Source organism: Malaya genurostris, chromosome 2 (assembly GCF_030247185.1).
Source record: "Malaya genurostris strain Urasoe2022 chromosome 2, Malgen_1.1, whole genome shotgun sequence".
Taxonomy (NCBI): domain Eukaryota; kingdom Metazoa; phylum Arthropoda; class Insecta; order Diptera; family Culicidae; genus Malaya; species Malaya genurostris.
Window position 1 is genome coordinate 66,088,249 of NC_080571.1, and position 17,385 is coordinate 66,105,633.

At 38.1% G+C, this 17,385-nt stretch overlaps 1 protein-coding gene across 8 annotated transcripts in view; it reads right to left on the minus strand.

Annotated features, from left to right (window-relative positions):
- LOC131432509 (uncharacterized) overlaps positions 1-17,385 on the minus strand; it is a 547,181-nt gene that overhangs the window by 18,128 nt on the left and 511,668 nt on the right. For 6 of the 8 annotated variants that reach the window (XM_058598836.1, XM_058598831.1, XM_058598832.1 and 3 more), the window contains 6 exons: positions 10,626-10,709; positions 5,366-5,519; positions 4,900-5,300; positions 4,508-4,837; positions 4,201-4,441; positions 3,218-3,445 (listed from right to left, as the gene is read on the minus strand). In XM_058598836.1, the coding sequence (XP_058454819.1) occupies positions 3,218-3,445; positions 4,201-4,441; positions 4,508-4,837; positions 4,900-5,300; positions 5,366-5,519; positions 10,626-10,709 (1,438 nt within the window). The remainder of the gene's footprint in view (positions 1-3,217; positions 3,446-4,200; positions 4,442-4,507; positions 4,838-4,899; positions 5,301-5,365; positions 5,520-10,625; positions 10,710-17,385) is intronic. The other 2 variants (XM_058598834.1, XM_058598837.1) reach the window with 2 other exon arrangements.

The following is a 17,385-nucleotide window of genomic DNA, read 5'->3' on the forward strand; positions in this document are numbered from 1 at the left end:
ACCTACAAGATCAACTTTTCCAAATGATCATCTGAATGAATTCGACTTCATCACTTTTTGAAGCATTTCAAATCGGATGGCAATTTGCAAATAATATTATAATGAATTTAAAATTTAGTGAATATTATTTGAATATTTTAAATTGGAATGCTCGATCTTTAAAATCGAGTGAAGATGAATTTTATAACTTTCTCAAAGTTCACAAAATTTATATTGCCATTGTGACAGAAACTTTTCTTAAACCAAATGTCAAATTGAAAAGTAATCCACATTATGTGGTTCATCGATTCGACAGGTTTACTGGAATGGGTGGTGGAGTTGCCATTTTTGTCCAACGGCAAATTAAACATCGAATTTTACCTTCTTTCAATACTAAAGTTATTGAAAGCTTGGGAATTGAAGTTGAAACCATTCATGGAATTTATTTCATCGCTGGAGCATATTTGCCATTCCAATGCACCGGCGAACAATTAAATTTCCGTAAAGGCGATTTGCAAAAAAAATCACAAGATATCGACCGAAGTTTTTCGTAATAGGGGATTTAAATGCTAAGCATGTCCAGTGGAATTGTAGACAAAATAACCGTAATGGAAAAATACTTCATAATCAACTCAACCGTGAAAAATCCCTCTACAATTGATCTGGCTCTAACAGATCAAAGTCACATTTGTAGTGAACCGATTACACATGCTGACTTTGACTCAGATCATCTTCCCGTAACATTCAGACTTTCCAACGAAACCATAATTAATCCAATTAGTTCTCTATTCAACTATCATAGAGCTAATTGAAACTATTTTAGAAAATTCTGCGGACATCGACACAGCAATTGATAATTTGAATCATGACATTATCGAAGCTAGAAATCTTTCAGTTCCCAAAGCTCCTGCTCTCAAGGAAGGAAATCAAATACTTCATACAAATGGCGAAAAAGCTCAAAAACTAGCTCAGTAGTTCGAAAGTGTCCATAATTTTAATTTGAACGTTGTGAGTCCTATTGAAAATGAAGTCTCACTGAAATATGATCATCTTTCAACCCAAGTGTTATCACAAGATGACATTATTGAGACGAATTTTGATGAAATTAAGTAAATTATTAGGAAACTTAAAAACAGCTTCTTAAACCAAACAATAATCACATTCTCAAATTGAATGGCTTGGAATTAACATGGTCTGATCAAGCAAAATACTTAGGTTTAACATATGACAAAAAACTCACTTTCAAGGATCACATTGAAGGAATCCAGGCAAAGTGTAATAAATATATTACATGTTTATATCCTCTTATAAACAGAAATTCTAAGCTCTGTCTAAAAAACAAATTGTTAATTTATAAACAAATTTTCAGGCCAGCCATGCTTTATGCAGTACCAATTTGGTCAAGTTGTTGTTCCACCAGGAAGAAAATGCTTCAAAGGATTCAGAATAAAATTCTGAAAATGATTTTGAAGCGTCCTCCCTGGTTTAGTACAAATGAGTTACACAGACTCACAAATATAAAACCATTAGATGTAATGTCATAATATTATTAGCAAATTCCGACAAAAATCGATGCAATCTTCAATTGAATCGATTCGCTCTCTGTATTAGTTAGTAGGTTAGTATAGAAGTTTCCTTTTCCCCATTACACAATACAAGTAGGTTTAGATTTTCCTTACACAGAAAACTCAGAATTGCGGAAGCAAATGATGTCCTCATGGTAATAACCAAATCATGTATATAATAGGGCTGAAAAGTCACCACTTGTGGCTGAACACCCAATTTAAATCTTAATAATTTAATTTTAGCTCATTAGCCAATAAATAGTTATTAAGAAAAAGGTCCCAAGGATTAGTTTGCCTATTTTGCCGCAGGCTTTAGAACTCTTAGAGCTACACAATGCTCACATGTCTATTTATAGCTGTTCTTAGCTGGTTCCCAGTCGTCCAAGAACTTCGGTGAAAACAGGTATTAAGATCTATTCGATCATTCAGCTGTCTATGTATAGTTTTTCAATGCTGCTCATAGTCGTAGAGTTACAACTCCAGGTAGTTTTCGGGTGATCTAGAGCAATCAGAATTGTCCTATTGATCGCATCTGGCATCACGAACATGGACCAAGAACGACAAGGTATATGAATTGAGATTTTCTTCATTATGCAAAACCCTTTTTTACGCGATCATCGCGTAAATTAAATAAAAAATCGCTTTATTTCAAATAAAACGCGTAAAGAAGTATTTTTCAATCAGCAATTTCGAAGAAATCGTAATTCGAAATTCGAAAAAAAACACGGGATAGACTAGATTTCAATGCTCAAGTGGGCAATCAATTTAGATTATCCGTAAGATCCTTGCTTTCAGACAGAAGAACGTTTTGTTTTTCTTCCTAAACAACCGAGTTCGCCAGAAATAAATCACATTCCGAATTTTGCAATAGTTTTGATACCGTATTTGCATTAACAAAAATGTTAGAATGCAGTGTAACTTGACAATCAAAATCAAATTTTTCCGTATATATTTTTGAGAAAACTCAACCATCTTTCTTTTTATTAACAAGAATCAACTTTGACAGCGCTCGTAAAATATTGAAATCTGAAAGGATTGAGAGTCTCTTCAGTTTAATATCGGCTGATATATTTTGCAATCAACGAATTATGTTTCTTCACGTGTTATACGAATCGTTGTCTCCTGTAAAGTTAATATATTATGCTGTGTACTTTTTCCAATTACTTTTCATTTCATAATTCACTTTGAACTAATAACTTCACCACGAATAGCAATGTAAATAATAAATAAACAATCACTAGCAACGTAATGAATGCGCCTATGATATTTCAACCGTCACAAGTTTCACTGCTAGAATCAACAAGAAATTCGAACGCTTTGGTGAATATAATACTGGTGTGGGGAGTTTGGATTGTGTCTTTGCTAATCATCTGTTAGCTGATTCAGAATCCACAAGTTGTTGGTGGAGCACGGGGAACATTGTTCTACCGGTTGATTTATCGAATTGCAGTGATTTTAATCGACGAACTAAATCTATGATACTATTATTTAATCGTTTTAAAAGTTTAAGTAAATAAATGAAATTTTTACTCATGATTTGGGATTTTCAGTCTATTTTGAGCCTCGTTCAAGTAACTGAAGCTCTGCTGCTCGCTGTAATCCGAAACCCAGGGGGGTTTGGAAAAGGTTTGACACCGTTCACATACACAAACACATACTCAGCGATCAATTACCTTCGCTTGGGCCTCCTTGGCCAGGCGTTCCTCTTTTGCTTTGAGCAACCGTAGCCGGTGGATCAACGGTAATCCGGCACCGATTACTTCCGGTTCCGGTTCTTCCTGAATCGATTCCTGTGGTGATATGGCAGAGGTTACGTGAGTATGCGGCGGGGAGATAATTTGTGCGGTGGTGGTCATGGTGACTTGGTTGGCGGTCGCTTTCGCGGCGCGCTCTTCTCGGTCCTTTATTATATTTTTTTTGTAGTTGTTGTTTGTTGGAAAAATTTGGATTGGTATTGGTTTTGGTCGGGTTTGGAGTATAAGTAGTTGGGATTTGGTTTTGCAACCGTGTTCCGCCATCGCCCAACCCGGAGTTTGGTTATTTATTGTTTCGTGGAAGATTGGGATTTGGTTCAATTGTTGACATTTTTTTTGATATTTGTGTTTAATTGTGGGGTGGACGTGCACATTACACACACACATACATAGAAATAAAGAAAAAGAGAAAAGAAAAGAAAATGTTCTAATATCTAATCTTACTATCAATATATACAATTCAGGAATTAGCAAACGATTAAATGAGTGTAGTGTCCATATGTATGCGGTGAGCATGAGCGTATCTTTTTTTCAAGGTGACATATTGTTTATCGGAACCTATTGTTACGTCTAGTGGCATCTTTGTGTTGGTTGGTGTCATAGCTGGAATGGGAGGAGAATTCAGCAAAGCGGGTATGCAACAGATTTTTCAATGGTAACTCAATCATAATTAGCAATCGGAATCACGTATAGTATCACTTTCGCAATTAATAATTTGGCCGGCTATGGACACAACGGCAGTGTGAAAGCTACGGTGACTGTACCCTAACAAAAGGTGCGAGTTTATTGTGGTGGGAAAATCAGCCTACACTAACACTTGCTTAATGGATGGATGTATGTAGTGAGCGATGCATGATTTGTAGGATGAGTTTACTAGGTGAGCTTAGTCGTAGATCACTGACTTGTTTTTCTTTGAGGAGCCGCAGCCGCTGTAACAGTGGAAGTCCAGCACCAATCGGACTTGGCACTTTATCGTTGTCCTTTGCCTCGTCCTCCGTGTGGATGTCATCCGATTTCACTCGGGCCATCCGACGAAGCATGGTCTTAGGAGTTTTGCCTCCGCTGCCACCACTTCCGCCACTGCTAGTTCCCTGTAAAGGCTGGAGCTCGATCGATTCATTACTACGTCTAATTGTTCCCGTTCTGGAATGAAGAGAAAAAAACAGCGTATTTCAAAACACTATTCGCTGGTCTTTGGACGTTGCTTACCTTGGCTTCCGGAGTGCATTTTTCAATCCCTTAACATCACTTTTTAGTTTATCTACGATACGTTTTGAGGCACTATTATCACTACTATCACCTTGGGTATGGGCATTATTGTTGTTGGTTACGTTTGAGCTATGGTCATGGCCGTGCTCCTTCGTGGCATGTTTGCTGGCGTGCTTTCTGTTTACGCAGCGCACCTCCATCAGTCTTTTTCGTCCCAGCGTCTGAAGAATCTCTTGTGCTTCCGGATAGTCCTTCATCGCCGTCAGTACATCTTCGCGTGACAGCGAGAAGAGCTCCGAGTAACCGACCGATCTCACATCAGCCGTTCGTCTGCAAAAATTAGATTCACCAGTTCCAGAAATTGTGGCAGACTCATTACCCAGGGTACTCACTTGTTCAACCCGTCTAGATTCAGTATTCCGATCTCGCCGAAAAAATCCCCCGCTTTCATCGTGGTTAGCACCTTGCCCGTCTCGCTCAGCACCTCCAGGATGCCATCGGCAATGATGAACATTTCTCGGGCGACCTCGCCCTTCCGGCAGATGGAATCACCGGGCGTAAAAATGTACGCCTTCATTTTGAGCACCAAATCGTGTAGGAACTCCGGTTGGCACTCCTGGAAAATGGTAACCTTTTTGAGCACACTCAGATTGACATGCAGTGCCAGTTCCGTTTTGAGCTTATCCGGCAGCAGTCCCAAAGCTGTGTTGATGTCCCCACCGCCCTGTATCCGGCCACGGGACCAACTGTAATCGTACCACCGCAGAACGCGTCGCTTCATTCCGCCGGGTACCTGAAAGGATAAAATTTCGAACAGTACGGTCTACGGTTTCAGTGTGCAAGTGGATGCAATCGAACCTTGTGGTGCCTCATGTAAGTTTTCGCGCCGTCCAGCAGCCGCTCAAACTCCAGCCGGTTCGCGTTCCGATTGGTTATCACATTTCCGACCTGTCCGACGATGGTGGCGAAAATGAACACACCGATCAGGTAGCTGACGATCGTGAACACATATCTGAATGGGGAAAGAGTGAAAATCCGTCAGTGAGTGTTCCAAGTCTAGAACCCCTCTTCCACCGAAAAATAAATCAAAGTTTTCGAATATAATTGTTCCATCGATTCCTGCTTTGTTATGGGCGGTTTGTAAAATAACCCAGATATTTTATGGAAGTCAATATATTCTTTGCACACAGACCGGTGTTTGATAAGCGCATTTGAAATTTGAATTTGTTGCGAATAATGAAAAATAACAGTTTGTATCATGGAATGACTTTTTATTGTAAAAAATATGAACAGTAATCTGCTCACTACGCGTAATAACTTGCATTCACAGACCACATAGAAATGCAAATCGCTCTCGTAGACTGTCATATATTTTTCTAAATTTCATTTTCACTTAAAAAAATTATGTTTGAGAAACGCAAAAATGTGCCGCGTTTACCAACTATTGATCAAAAACGAGAACGTGATGATGATTCTGAGCAGTGTTTGGTCGTGTTTAATCGTAACAAACCGAAATTTTTGCGTCGATATGTGACAATGGATGAAACATGGATTCATCACTTCACTCCGGAATCAAACCGATCGTCATCTGAGCGTACAGCAACTGGTGAATCTCGTCCAAAGCACAACAATGGACTGAAAAGGTTAAGGCCTCGGTGTTTTTGAATGTGCGTGGTGTAATATTTATCGACTATTTTGAGAAAGAAAATACCATTAACAGTGCATATTATATAGCGTTATTGGAGCGTTTGAAGGCTGTAATTGTAAAGAAACGATCGCAAATGGCAATGAAAAAAAATGTTTCGTCAAGACAACGCACCGTGCCACAAGTCAATCAAAACAATGGCAAAACAACATGAATTGAATTTAGAATTGCTCCCACATCCACCGTATTCGTCAGATATAGCTCCCAGCTACTATTGGCAGACCTGAAAAAATGCTCGCCGGTAAGAAATTTCGCACGAATGAAGAGGTTATCGCTAAAGATAAATCGTTCTACAAAAGTGGTATTGGAATGTTAGAGCGGTGCTGGAATGATTGCGTTGCTCTTGATTGAGATTACGTTGATGAGTAAAGTTAATTTTGACCAAAAAAAACGTGTTCTCTTTGTTAGGTCCGGGACTTTTCAGCTCATGTGTTATTCAAGCCGATGCCATGAAATATTACTTATCATCGGCATCAGCTTTCATGTACCAATAATGTTGCGAATATCAAATTTCTTAACCATGTGTATGATAGAAAAAATATTGATCGACTGTTGGGTATAATTTATGTAAACTGGCTGCGTTTATTAGGCCACGTTGGTAATTTTCAATTCCATTTTATGAGTTCGACTCGCTGGGAAAGTTTAAAATTGCGGCTTTTCAAGAAATTTCTTGATAGTTATTTCCGATCGTCTCGAGCTATTATTTATTAAATTCGATAAATCTTTGCTCTGAAATTCTCTACATCTTCAGATATGTTTAGTTGGCAGAGCAGTTTTATGAAATTGGAAAAAAATCGTGTCCTGCCTCTGGGCAATAATATTTCAATAGGTTTCATGCATTTTCATTATATGGACTGGTAATATCTCACTTTAATAACGCAAATATGTGCCGCGTTTGCTCACTATTGACCAAAAAGCAAACCGGAATTTTCACATCGATATGTAACAATGGATGAAACATGGATTCATCCCTTCCGGAATCAAAACGTTAATAGCTCAAATTTGGCGTAGGGACATTTTTTGAGATGATAAATCGTTTTACAATTACTGCTTGCGAAATTCGATAAATCTTTGTTCTGAAATTCTCTACATTTTCTGATATGTTTAGTTGGCAGAGCAGTTTTATGAAATTGGAAAACATTCGTGTCTTGCCTCTGGGCAATAATATTTCAAAAGGTTTCATGCATTTTCATTATTTGAACTGTTAATATCTCACTTTAATAACGCGAAAATGTGCCGCGTTTGGTCACTATTGACCATTAAATGAAATTAAATCAATAGTTTTTTAGTTAAGCATCTTCGTTGAGTTCTTTAGTATTCATGTAGGAATTATGTAGGTATGTAGGTACGTAAAAAACTCCCCTCCTTACTTTTTATTCTTATTTTAGAATTAGTTTCTGCAACAACTTTTTCAGTTTCTCTTCTACTTTTTCCTCCACCAGCGTACGCGCTTACGTTTGGTTTTTCTTCTCCTCTAATGCTGCTTCTATTGGAGAACCGCTAAAAATTTGGATCAAACGTCTTCAGGATGGCCAATATCTGCAACAGATTCTATACCGATGGACGAGTTTTGTTCGGGGTTGGGTGAAACCGCCGTTCTTTGACCGCTACAGACAGAATAAAGTTGATGTGCGTAAAATATTCCGCACTGCCCGTCGGGTGGAGATAACCGCTCCAGAAAGAATGATGAAACAATTTGAACATTTAGCTTATATATATGCATGGTCACCCGGATAACGTGTTTTGGTTGGCTTGAGTTTGAGTTTGAGTTTGAGTTTGAGTTTGAGTTTGAGTTTGAGTTTGAGTTTGAGTTTGAGTTTGAGTTTGAGTTTGAGTTTGAGTTTGAGTTTGAGTTTGAGTTTGAGTTTGAGTTTGAGTTTGAGTTTGAGTTTGAGTTTGAGTTTGAGTTTGAGTTTGAGTTTGAGTTTGAGTTTGAGTTTGAGTTTGAGTTTGAATTTGAGTTTGAGTTTGAGTTTGAGTTTGAGTTTGAGTTTGAGTTTGAGTTTGAGTGTGAGTTTGAGTTTGAGTTTGAGTTTGAATTTGAGTTTGAGTTTGAGTTTGAGTTTGAGTTTAAGTTTAAGTTTGAGTTTGAGTTTGAATTTGAGTTTGAGTTTGAGTTTGAATTTGAGTTTGAGTTTGAGTTTGAGTTTGAGTTTGAGTTTGAGTTTGAGTTTGAGTTTGAGTTTGAGTTTGAGTTTGAGTTTGAATTTGAGTTTGAGTTTGAGTTTGAGTTTAAGTTTAAGTTTAAGTTTGAGTTTGAGTTTGAGTTTGAGTTTGAGTTTGAGTTTGAGTTTGAGTTTGAGTTTGAATTTGAGTTTGAGTTTGCGTTTGAGTTTGAGTTTTAGTTTGAGTTTGAGTTTGAGTTTGAGTTTGAGTTTGAGTTTGAGTTTGAGTTTGAGTTTGAGTTTGAGTTTGAGTTTGAGTTTGAGTTTGAGATTGAGTTTGAGTTTGAGTTTGAATTTGAGTTTGAGTTTGAGTTTGAGTGTGAGTTTGAGTTTGAGTTTGAGTTTGAATTTGAGTTTGAGTTTGAGTTTGAGTTTAAGTTTAAGTTTGAGTTTGAGTTTGAATTTGAGTTTGAGTTTGAGTTTGAATTTGAGTTTGAGTTTGAGTTTGAGTTTGAGTTTGAGTTTGAGTTTGAGTTTGAGTTCGAGATTGAGTTTGAATTTGATTTTGAGTTTCAATTTGGGATTCATTTTCAGAATTTTCGTTTCAGATGCAGAGTTTTGTTTTCAGAGTCTCAGCTTCAGTATAAATTTCAGAGTTTCATGTATCAGGTTCAGGTTTCCGGGTTTCTGTTCCAGAGTTTAAGTATCAGGTTAAGTTTTAAAGTTTTAGTATTAGTTTCATATTCAGTCACAGTTTCCGGGTTTCTGTTTCAAAGTTTAAGTATAAGAACTTTAGTTTCAATTTTAGCGTTTCACTTTCAATTTTAGCGTTTCAGTGCCAGTGTCAGTTTAAGCTTGAGTTCAGATTCAAAGTTTCAGTTTCAGAGTTTCAGTTTCAGGAAGAGTTCAACTTTCAGTTTCAGTTGCAGAGCTCCAGTTTCAGTTTAAGATTAGCTTCACCAGAATTCTCATCATTTACCCGTCAATAACGCGAGTGTGAAATCAAAACAGCCCATTGAATATCCCGCCAAAGTTTGGTGAGCATTTCAAACCGTTACCCTCTTTTCAGCTATCTTGAAACTAGCCATATCGCATCATAAAGGTTATCTTCCTTGAAGGCTGTCCTGTGAAAGAGAAGTATTGCACATAAACAAAACAACCCACATCGAGTGAGGTGATGAAGCATAGCGCAGCGTCAGCATCAGTTCAATGAAAGTGAGAAACAGGAAATCGCTGCAAACATGTTGGTGGCAGAAGGCTCATAATACTCCGGTAAAGGTTCAACCATTCTACACGAAACGGTTTATCCTCCGGGAAAGTTCCGTCGTGTTCTTGTAGTACGCCTAAAGGTAGTCTTCGTTACGCGTCGTCGTATTTTTTTGTGTATGGCTTTCGAGGAAGCATTTATTGTACGCAATAAAAGCATGCGGGGAACTTCTACATGAACGCAAATACGCGCCTTAATGTCTGTGTGTCACATTACATTCGAAAACTTTGATTTATTTGTTTGGATGAGTGAATTTGCTGTTTATTTTTATTGCTTCCCCGCTAGGTGGGACCGGATGTTGACGGTGGGAGATTGCTTCCCGGGCTTAGTTAGTGGTGCGGCTGTATCGTCATTTAATTGAGATGGGGAAGCAGAAAGACTTTCTGAAAGTCACTCAGACGGTGGGTGATCGTGCGAGGTGCGTTCGCGTGGGCACACGACGGATATTTATTTATTTATTGATCAACATGCCATGATTCTTATATTTACATAACAGAAGGTTGTTTTTGATACTACGACTGTCGTTGGAGCACCATGTTTTCGTGTAATGTGAACGTTGAAGACGATTGTGGGACCCTTTGTATTTTCCCAGCATGAATACGCGTTGGCAGTACGGCAGGGTTTTCGACGGACAGCCTCCAGCATGTCTTCTGCGAACTGGGCTGTTGTCCAGCAACGTTTGTTTGACGCGAACCAAATTGCATTAACAGGGAAATAAAGATATAATAAAATTTAATCCGATTTCCGGATTCAATCGGACGATTGTTCCCACTTCATTGTCCTTTCCGGAAATGGGTGGTTACCAGCAGGGATAGATTATATTCGAAACTTTGATTTGGGTGGTTGAGGGTCGACACCAACTGATGTGGGTTAATTGTCTCGATGCTGTTGATTCTTTTCTGTTTTACCGCCCAGACCATCGTCCTTCGCCAGTTCAGTGTGATTTACGGCCTTGCAGCTGGAGTGGAACTTTTGTTCAATGGAAACTTGAAACCTGCGAGGGGCGATGATCTCGGGATGGTACTGATTGTACTGACATACCCCCGGCTCGAGTTGAACTGCAGAAGTCGTGATTTGAGTCCACGTCGCGGAAGAGATCTAGGGCCGTCCGCCGATTGCGACGGTCTACACACGAACCGCGGTGAGGAGGGACACAAAAAGATGCAGCAGATGAAATTAGGATTTTTTATGAGAAAAAATTATTCGAAAGATAATTAAAAATATAACTTTAAAATATCGATTGTCATGAAGTTGTCTGTAGATGTTATTCAAAAAGTTTCAGAGCACTTTAAATCGTTGCACAGTGGAGAAAAATGGATCAAAATCGCGACGTTTTTTGTTTTTTTTAAGGCATGATACAGTTGAACAAAAAGCTTTATTTTGTATAAAATTGTCTAGTCGTTTAACGTATTTCGAAAGACCGTACGAAACACTATCATGCTCATTTCGTCCTAAGTATTCATTTTGAACCCGTTTGTATTTATGTTTAATCTTATGCATATAGTTTTAATGGCCGTTGTTTCTACCGTTGTTGACTCCGTTCAACGATTTCACTGCAGGACTTTTTCGCAACTATATAGCTATGAAACTATGAACGCATTATTATACCACTAGGTGGATTAAAACAGATTTTCTACATGGTGCTTTCAACGTCTTCAGAACACGTCACCTATCAACATACACTTTGAAGCGGAATTTCGAAAGACTCGGTATTCGCAGAAATTAAAACGAAATAATTCTATGGTTCTCATAACAAATACAAAAAAAAACATGATCCACTAAGCTAGTGACAAATTATAAACTTACTTTACTTTAAGCGCTTAGATTTTTTGCAACTGATAAAATTGACAATTAGATTCTTTCAGAACAACTCTATTCTATTTTGATGCCTTCCACAAATTTTATATTTTGAAGTTTTCGATAAATATCCTATATATTATTCAGAAAGTGTCGGCACAAAATATTTTGTTGTCTACAAAACGCTCATTAGACCGGTTGTTTTCTATGGCCACGAGACCTGGACTATGTTGGCAGAGGACCAACGCGCCCTCAGTGTTTTCGAAAGAAAGGTACTGAGGACCATTTATGGCGGAGTGCAGATGGAAGACGGAACGTGGAGACGGTGAAGGAGAAGGACTAGGAGAACCACCTATCGTACGGACAGCTAAAATCGGACGTCTACGATGGGCTGGGTATGTCATAAGGATGTCGGACGACAGCCCAGTGAAAATGGTTCTTGAATATAATCCGACTGGTACAAGAAGAAGAGGAGCGCAGCGAGCAAGGTGGATCGATCAAGTGGAGGGTGATCTCAGAAGCATCCGTGCCTTGGGTGGCTGACGACGAGCAGCCATGGATCGAGTTATGTGGAGACGTATGCTTGATACAGCAAAGGACACCCCAGGCCTATAGCTGTTAGGTAAGGTAAGGTAAGTCAATATTGAAGCTTTCGAATCAAGTTAAATGAGGTAAATCCATCAACAAATCACCAAACCAAATCAAGCGCTTCAAATTAGGTCCGAAAAATCTATCGCCAAAAGTCCCAAATTTGCCTGCTAGTTACCGGCGAATCAAAATGAGCAGCTAACTGGTATTCAATATACTCAAGTGAACACGGCGTCAACACACCGCACACATACAAAAGCGACTATCCAGCGAGCGAATGGATCTAACTTTCAGTCCTCGCTCGCTCGCAACCGCTCGGGTTAACTAAAGCAGAAATGTATTCAAGCATATATTTATAGATTCTCATACTGCGCAAATCGGACAAGAGGATGACATCATTATGGAAAGCTGTGATTGGCTCGTGAAAACACAGGTCGATTCAAACCAATTTTCCAATGATATACTATTGAAATACTGGAACGACGTTGCCATACATGTTTAAGTAAATATTTCCGAATCGATTGATTGTTATAATTATAAATTATATCAATCCATCAACAAATGACTGAGTTATTATCGTTCAAAATTATGACAGAAAAAGGTGACGCGACTGTTTTTGAAACTTTTAATATACCCTGTATAGCGAAGAGTAAGGCATTTTTAATGCCGAAAATCAGTTGTGAAAAGTTTTTGTAGCGAACGTTCTCCTCGAAAATATCAGGTGTACAACTTTGCTTCCGCCGTTTTCCGATAGGTGGCTGTACCGGCTGAGGCTGGTTAAAATACATAGATGATAATGCCTTTACAGTGAGTGTGTACAGTGCCTAACGAATTGTCATCGCCGTTTCAGTGACAGTTGTTCTTGTTTTCGTATTATTCACGCTCGAAAATGTCTGTTTATGTGCCCAATTCTCGTCATTTGCGGGAAGTTTTACTTTTCTGTTACAATTCGAGCAAAAATGCATCTGAAGCGCATCGAATTCTCTCAGAAACTTACGATGATGCTGCTCTGAGTAAAAGAACGTATCGGGAGTGGTTTCAACGTTTTAGAAATGGTGATTTCGATGTCGAAGACAAACATGGTGGTGAAAGAGAAAAAAACTTTGAAAGATGAACAACTAGAAGCATTGCTTGATGAAGATTCGTGCCAAACCCAAGAAGAGCTTGCTGAATCGTTAGGAGTGAGTCAGCAAGCCATTTCAAAACGTCTCAGGACCCTGGACATGATTCAGAAAGAAGGAAACTGGGTGCCGTACGAGTTGAAACCGAGGGACATCGAGCGCCGTCTATTTGCATGTGAGCAACTGCTTCAAAGACAAAATCGTAAGAGGTTTTTACATCGAATCGTAACCGGCGATGAAAAGTGGGTTCAATACGATAATCCTAAACGCAGAAAATCATGGGGAAAGCTCGGGCATGTTTCTTCGTCGAAGGCTAAACCTAATATTCACGGCGCCAAGGTTATGATTTGTAATTGGTGGGATCAGCTCGGTGTGATTTACTACGAGCTCTTGAAACCGGGTGAAACCATCACAGGAGAGTTGGAAAAATGGATTGCTTCAAGGATAGTGTCAAAAGAAGACTCCTTTTTTCGAGCCGGGATCCGAAAATTGCCGAAAACATGGGAGAAAGTTGTCGCTAGTGACGGACAATACTTTGAATAATACATCTGTAAGCACTTTTTCGCAATAAAGCTTTTAATTTTGGAAAAAAACGGCGGAAGCAAAGTTGTACGCCTGATATTTAAAATAAAAAGTTCGCAAATTGACTATATCTGATATGATTCTCGAACAGAAAATGAAATGAATTTTCATAGCCGTTATATCTCACCCTTTACAGAATGCAAGGTGAATAAATTATTCGATGAACAAAAATTGAAAATTTCTGAAAATGCCAAATGTTTAGCTCTTACAGTTTGATGTTCTGAATTTGAAATAATCGAAATTAATTCAGCAATATCGTGGTGGTTATTACTCTTTGAAAAACTTGTTTTAATCCACCTAGTGGTGTAATGATGCCTTTCTCATACCTCACATATTTTCATATTTAAATGTGCGGTTTTTCGGAAAATAATTTTCTTTGATTCTTGAAAAACAAAAAGGTTTGTCCATAAATTAATATAACCTACAGAGTGAATCTGTACTCAGATCGGTTAGGCCATCTCTGAGAAAACGAAGTGAGACCCACTTTTGCAGGTACCTCCGACACCGGAATCCGAGAATCGTTATTATTGAGGTCGGTTCGAGAATAGTTACTGCACGGAAAAGCCTTCGATCGCAAAACAACTAAAATATTAGTTGTTTTTTTGATTTTGATTGGTTAAAATTTGGTACAACTAATCGACTGTTGTTTTAACTAATCTGTCATTTTTGATATATTGTGCTGGCAGATTAGCAACGACACCCAACAAAGACACACACCACAAACAAGTGATGAAACGTTTCAGTTGAGCAATGCCAAACACCCTGAGCGAACAATGAATCGTTTCAATGAGGTGTCACTCTTGCAATTGAGCAAAGACACAATCCCAGCAAAGTTACTTGTATGCATGAAAGCAAAAAAATGTCTCAGTTGTTTCAACCAGTTGTTGTTTTTTCTTCGGGGGGCAGCTAATCGTTCTCTGCTTGAACAACGTAATTTACCTAATTAACTGCTTATATCTTTATCACTAAACTCACAAAGGATATATAAATGCACCAAAAGATTACAATTCTCAAAAGGGAACTCATTAGAAAAATGGTCACAGGGAATTAGGAAATATTTTCCTTCACTTGCAGAATGGCTCGCTGGTAAACCTAATGCTACAGATACAAATTAAAACATTTATACTGTAGGAATAACTACTTGTTGTGGAAAACTTGTACTACAATTAACTGTTATATTATTCTGCATACTTTCACTTACATAGAAGGACCACTACGTAACTAACATAAATGACGTTCATTTACCATTGAAAATTTTCAAAATGAAACGCTTCCGGTGAAATGAAGAGATTTTTTGTTCTGCGTTTTGCTGTCTTCGTTCTCCGCCAAGTGACAGCATTTGAATACAACAATTTCGGTTACCTGAATGGTTATGAAAAAATCAACAGATATGTTAGTTGAATCAACAACATTTTAGTTGAAACAACCAGGGCGTGAAACAACAATTGCAATATTGTAATTTTGTGATCTGCGGGTTCTCCGTGTGGAATCCATTTTTGAGTCTATAGTCACAATCTTCAGGCCGTCTATTGACAATGACGATTGGAATAGTCTTGAGGCATGCTTAGAAATTATTGCACGTTTTTTTACTTCGCCGCTTTACACTATAATTTCGGAACCGGAAGTAGGATACGGATAAAATTCGGAAGTTTTGTATGGGACAATGAGACCTTTCATTAGAATCAAAGATTGTTAAAAAGGGTCACGACATCACTGCGAAAAATGAGGAAGTAATTTGAAATTGGATTTTTTTCACTGATCACTCTGTAATTCCGGAACCGGAGATCGGACGCAAATAAAATCTAGGAACTTTGTGTGGAGAAATTATACCTTTCATTTGAATCTAAGTTTGTGAGTTGTGGTTCAGCGGTTTTTAAGAACAGTTAGTGCACTTATTTTCATTTTTCTGCACATATCATCCTGTGTTACATACGTACATACACACATAAATACACACATAAATACACGCATAAATACACACATATAGGCATTTTACGTACTCGACAAACTGAATCGAATGGTATATGACACAAGACCCTCCGAGCCTCGGTTCAAAAATCGGTTCCTTTATATATGAGAAGGACAAAACAGCAAATAATATTAACATACATGCTATGATTAATAATAGTGCCATGATAAGAAAAACTTCTTTGACGAAAACTTCCGGTAAACCGAGTAGGTAATCGATTTTCCGGTACATAAACTTTATACCGTTTTCGTTTATTGATCAGAGCAGCCCGAGAGCTGGCCCAGAATCGCCAAAACAATTTTTGAGATGTTTGTTTTAGCAACCTGAGGTCGCTCTAGATCCGACTGCAATCGCGTAGTTTCGCTCTGAAAATTTCCTCGGGTCGCACCACGCCATCCATGCGAGTTTGTTTATTTTTTCTTTTTTTATAAGTTGTTGTTAAGGGCGCGTACCACGTGTTCGTTTTACTCGGAGTCAAAGTCACCCGCGTGTAGGTTCAAAAACGAAAACGGTATTAGTTTACAGAAGTTAAGCAATCTTTTACAGTATGCTCAGTTGCACGCAAGTTGTTGCACAGAATTCTGTAATAAAAACCTGTTTTAAGCCACCTAGTGGTGTAAAGCTGCCTTTCTCATATTATTCATTTTCTCTTATATATTACAGCAAAAATTCCTCGAAATACAACAATTTAAAAAACTTTAGAAAAGAGTTTTGAAGATTTCTTTTGATTTAGCACGTTTGAATTTGAGATAGTGTAAAACTATTTGATTACTATTGCCTGTACTTCTGAAACCGAAAACTAAATTTCGGCATAGTGACATTCGGTTCATGCAATCATAAACTAATATGACCTACAACATTTTTTGCTGTTTTCTATGATGGTTTGAATTTAAAAAAAATGTACCGAAATCGCACTTGGATGAAATTCAGCAAATCATTTATTGGACTATCAATCTTTTATTTGGTTATATACTATCTGACCTGGAAAATAGATGAATTTACCAGTCAACTTAAAGAATTGGTAACTAATGACGAAAAAAAATCAAATTGACATTGTTACACTAAGCACCCTACATCTGAAATGTGGGGTTGTATCCGAATAAAAATTGAGATTATGGCGTTCTGATGGCATCTTAAGACATTGATTTGAGTTTGTGAAAATTGGTTTCAAGCTTTTAAACATTAATTCAGAGCTCTCCGAGAAAAGTGAGTAACATTATTTTCACATATTTGGTTCATATAACCCTGTAATTCCGGAACCGGAATTCGGATCCAAATGAAATTCACGAACTTTGTATGGGACCATAAGGCCTTTCTTTTGAATCTAATGTCGTTTTCGCTTGAAAAAACTGAAACTGACCCAAGACAGTTTCATCAAACAAACACTTTCCACGAAACTGTGTTGATTTCACACTTAGCAACGGGGGTTTGAGCAAACCTGATATAAAATCCAGATTCGAAACTGATTCGATTTTCAGTTCAACAACGTTGAAACTAGGTTCAAAACTGGCTTCAAACAAACGGTTTGACAGCAGTTAGAGTGGAAACTGGGTTAGGTTTGGCATCAAGCGAAAACGACATAAGTGTGTGAAAAAACGCTCAGCCATTTCCGAGAAAAGCGAGTGACATCATTTTCACATATTCGGTGCATATTCCCGGTTATTTCCGGAACCGGAAATCGAATCCGAATGAAATTTAGAAACTTTCTATGGGACCATAAGAGCTTTCTTTTGAATCTAAGTTT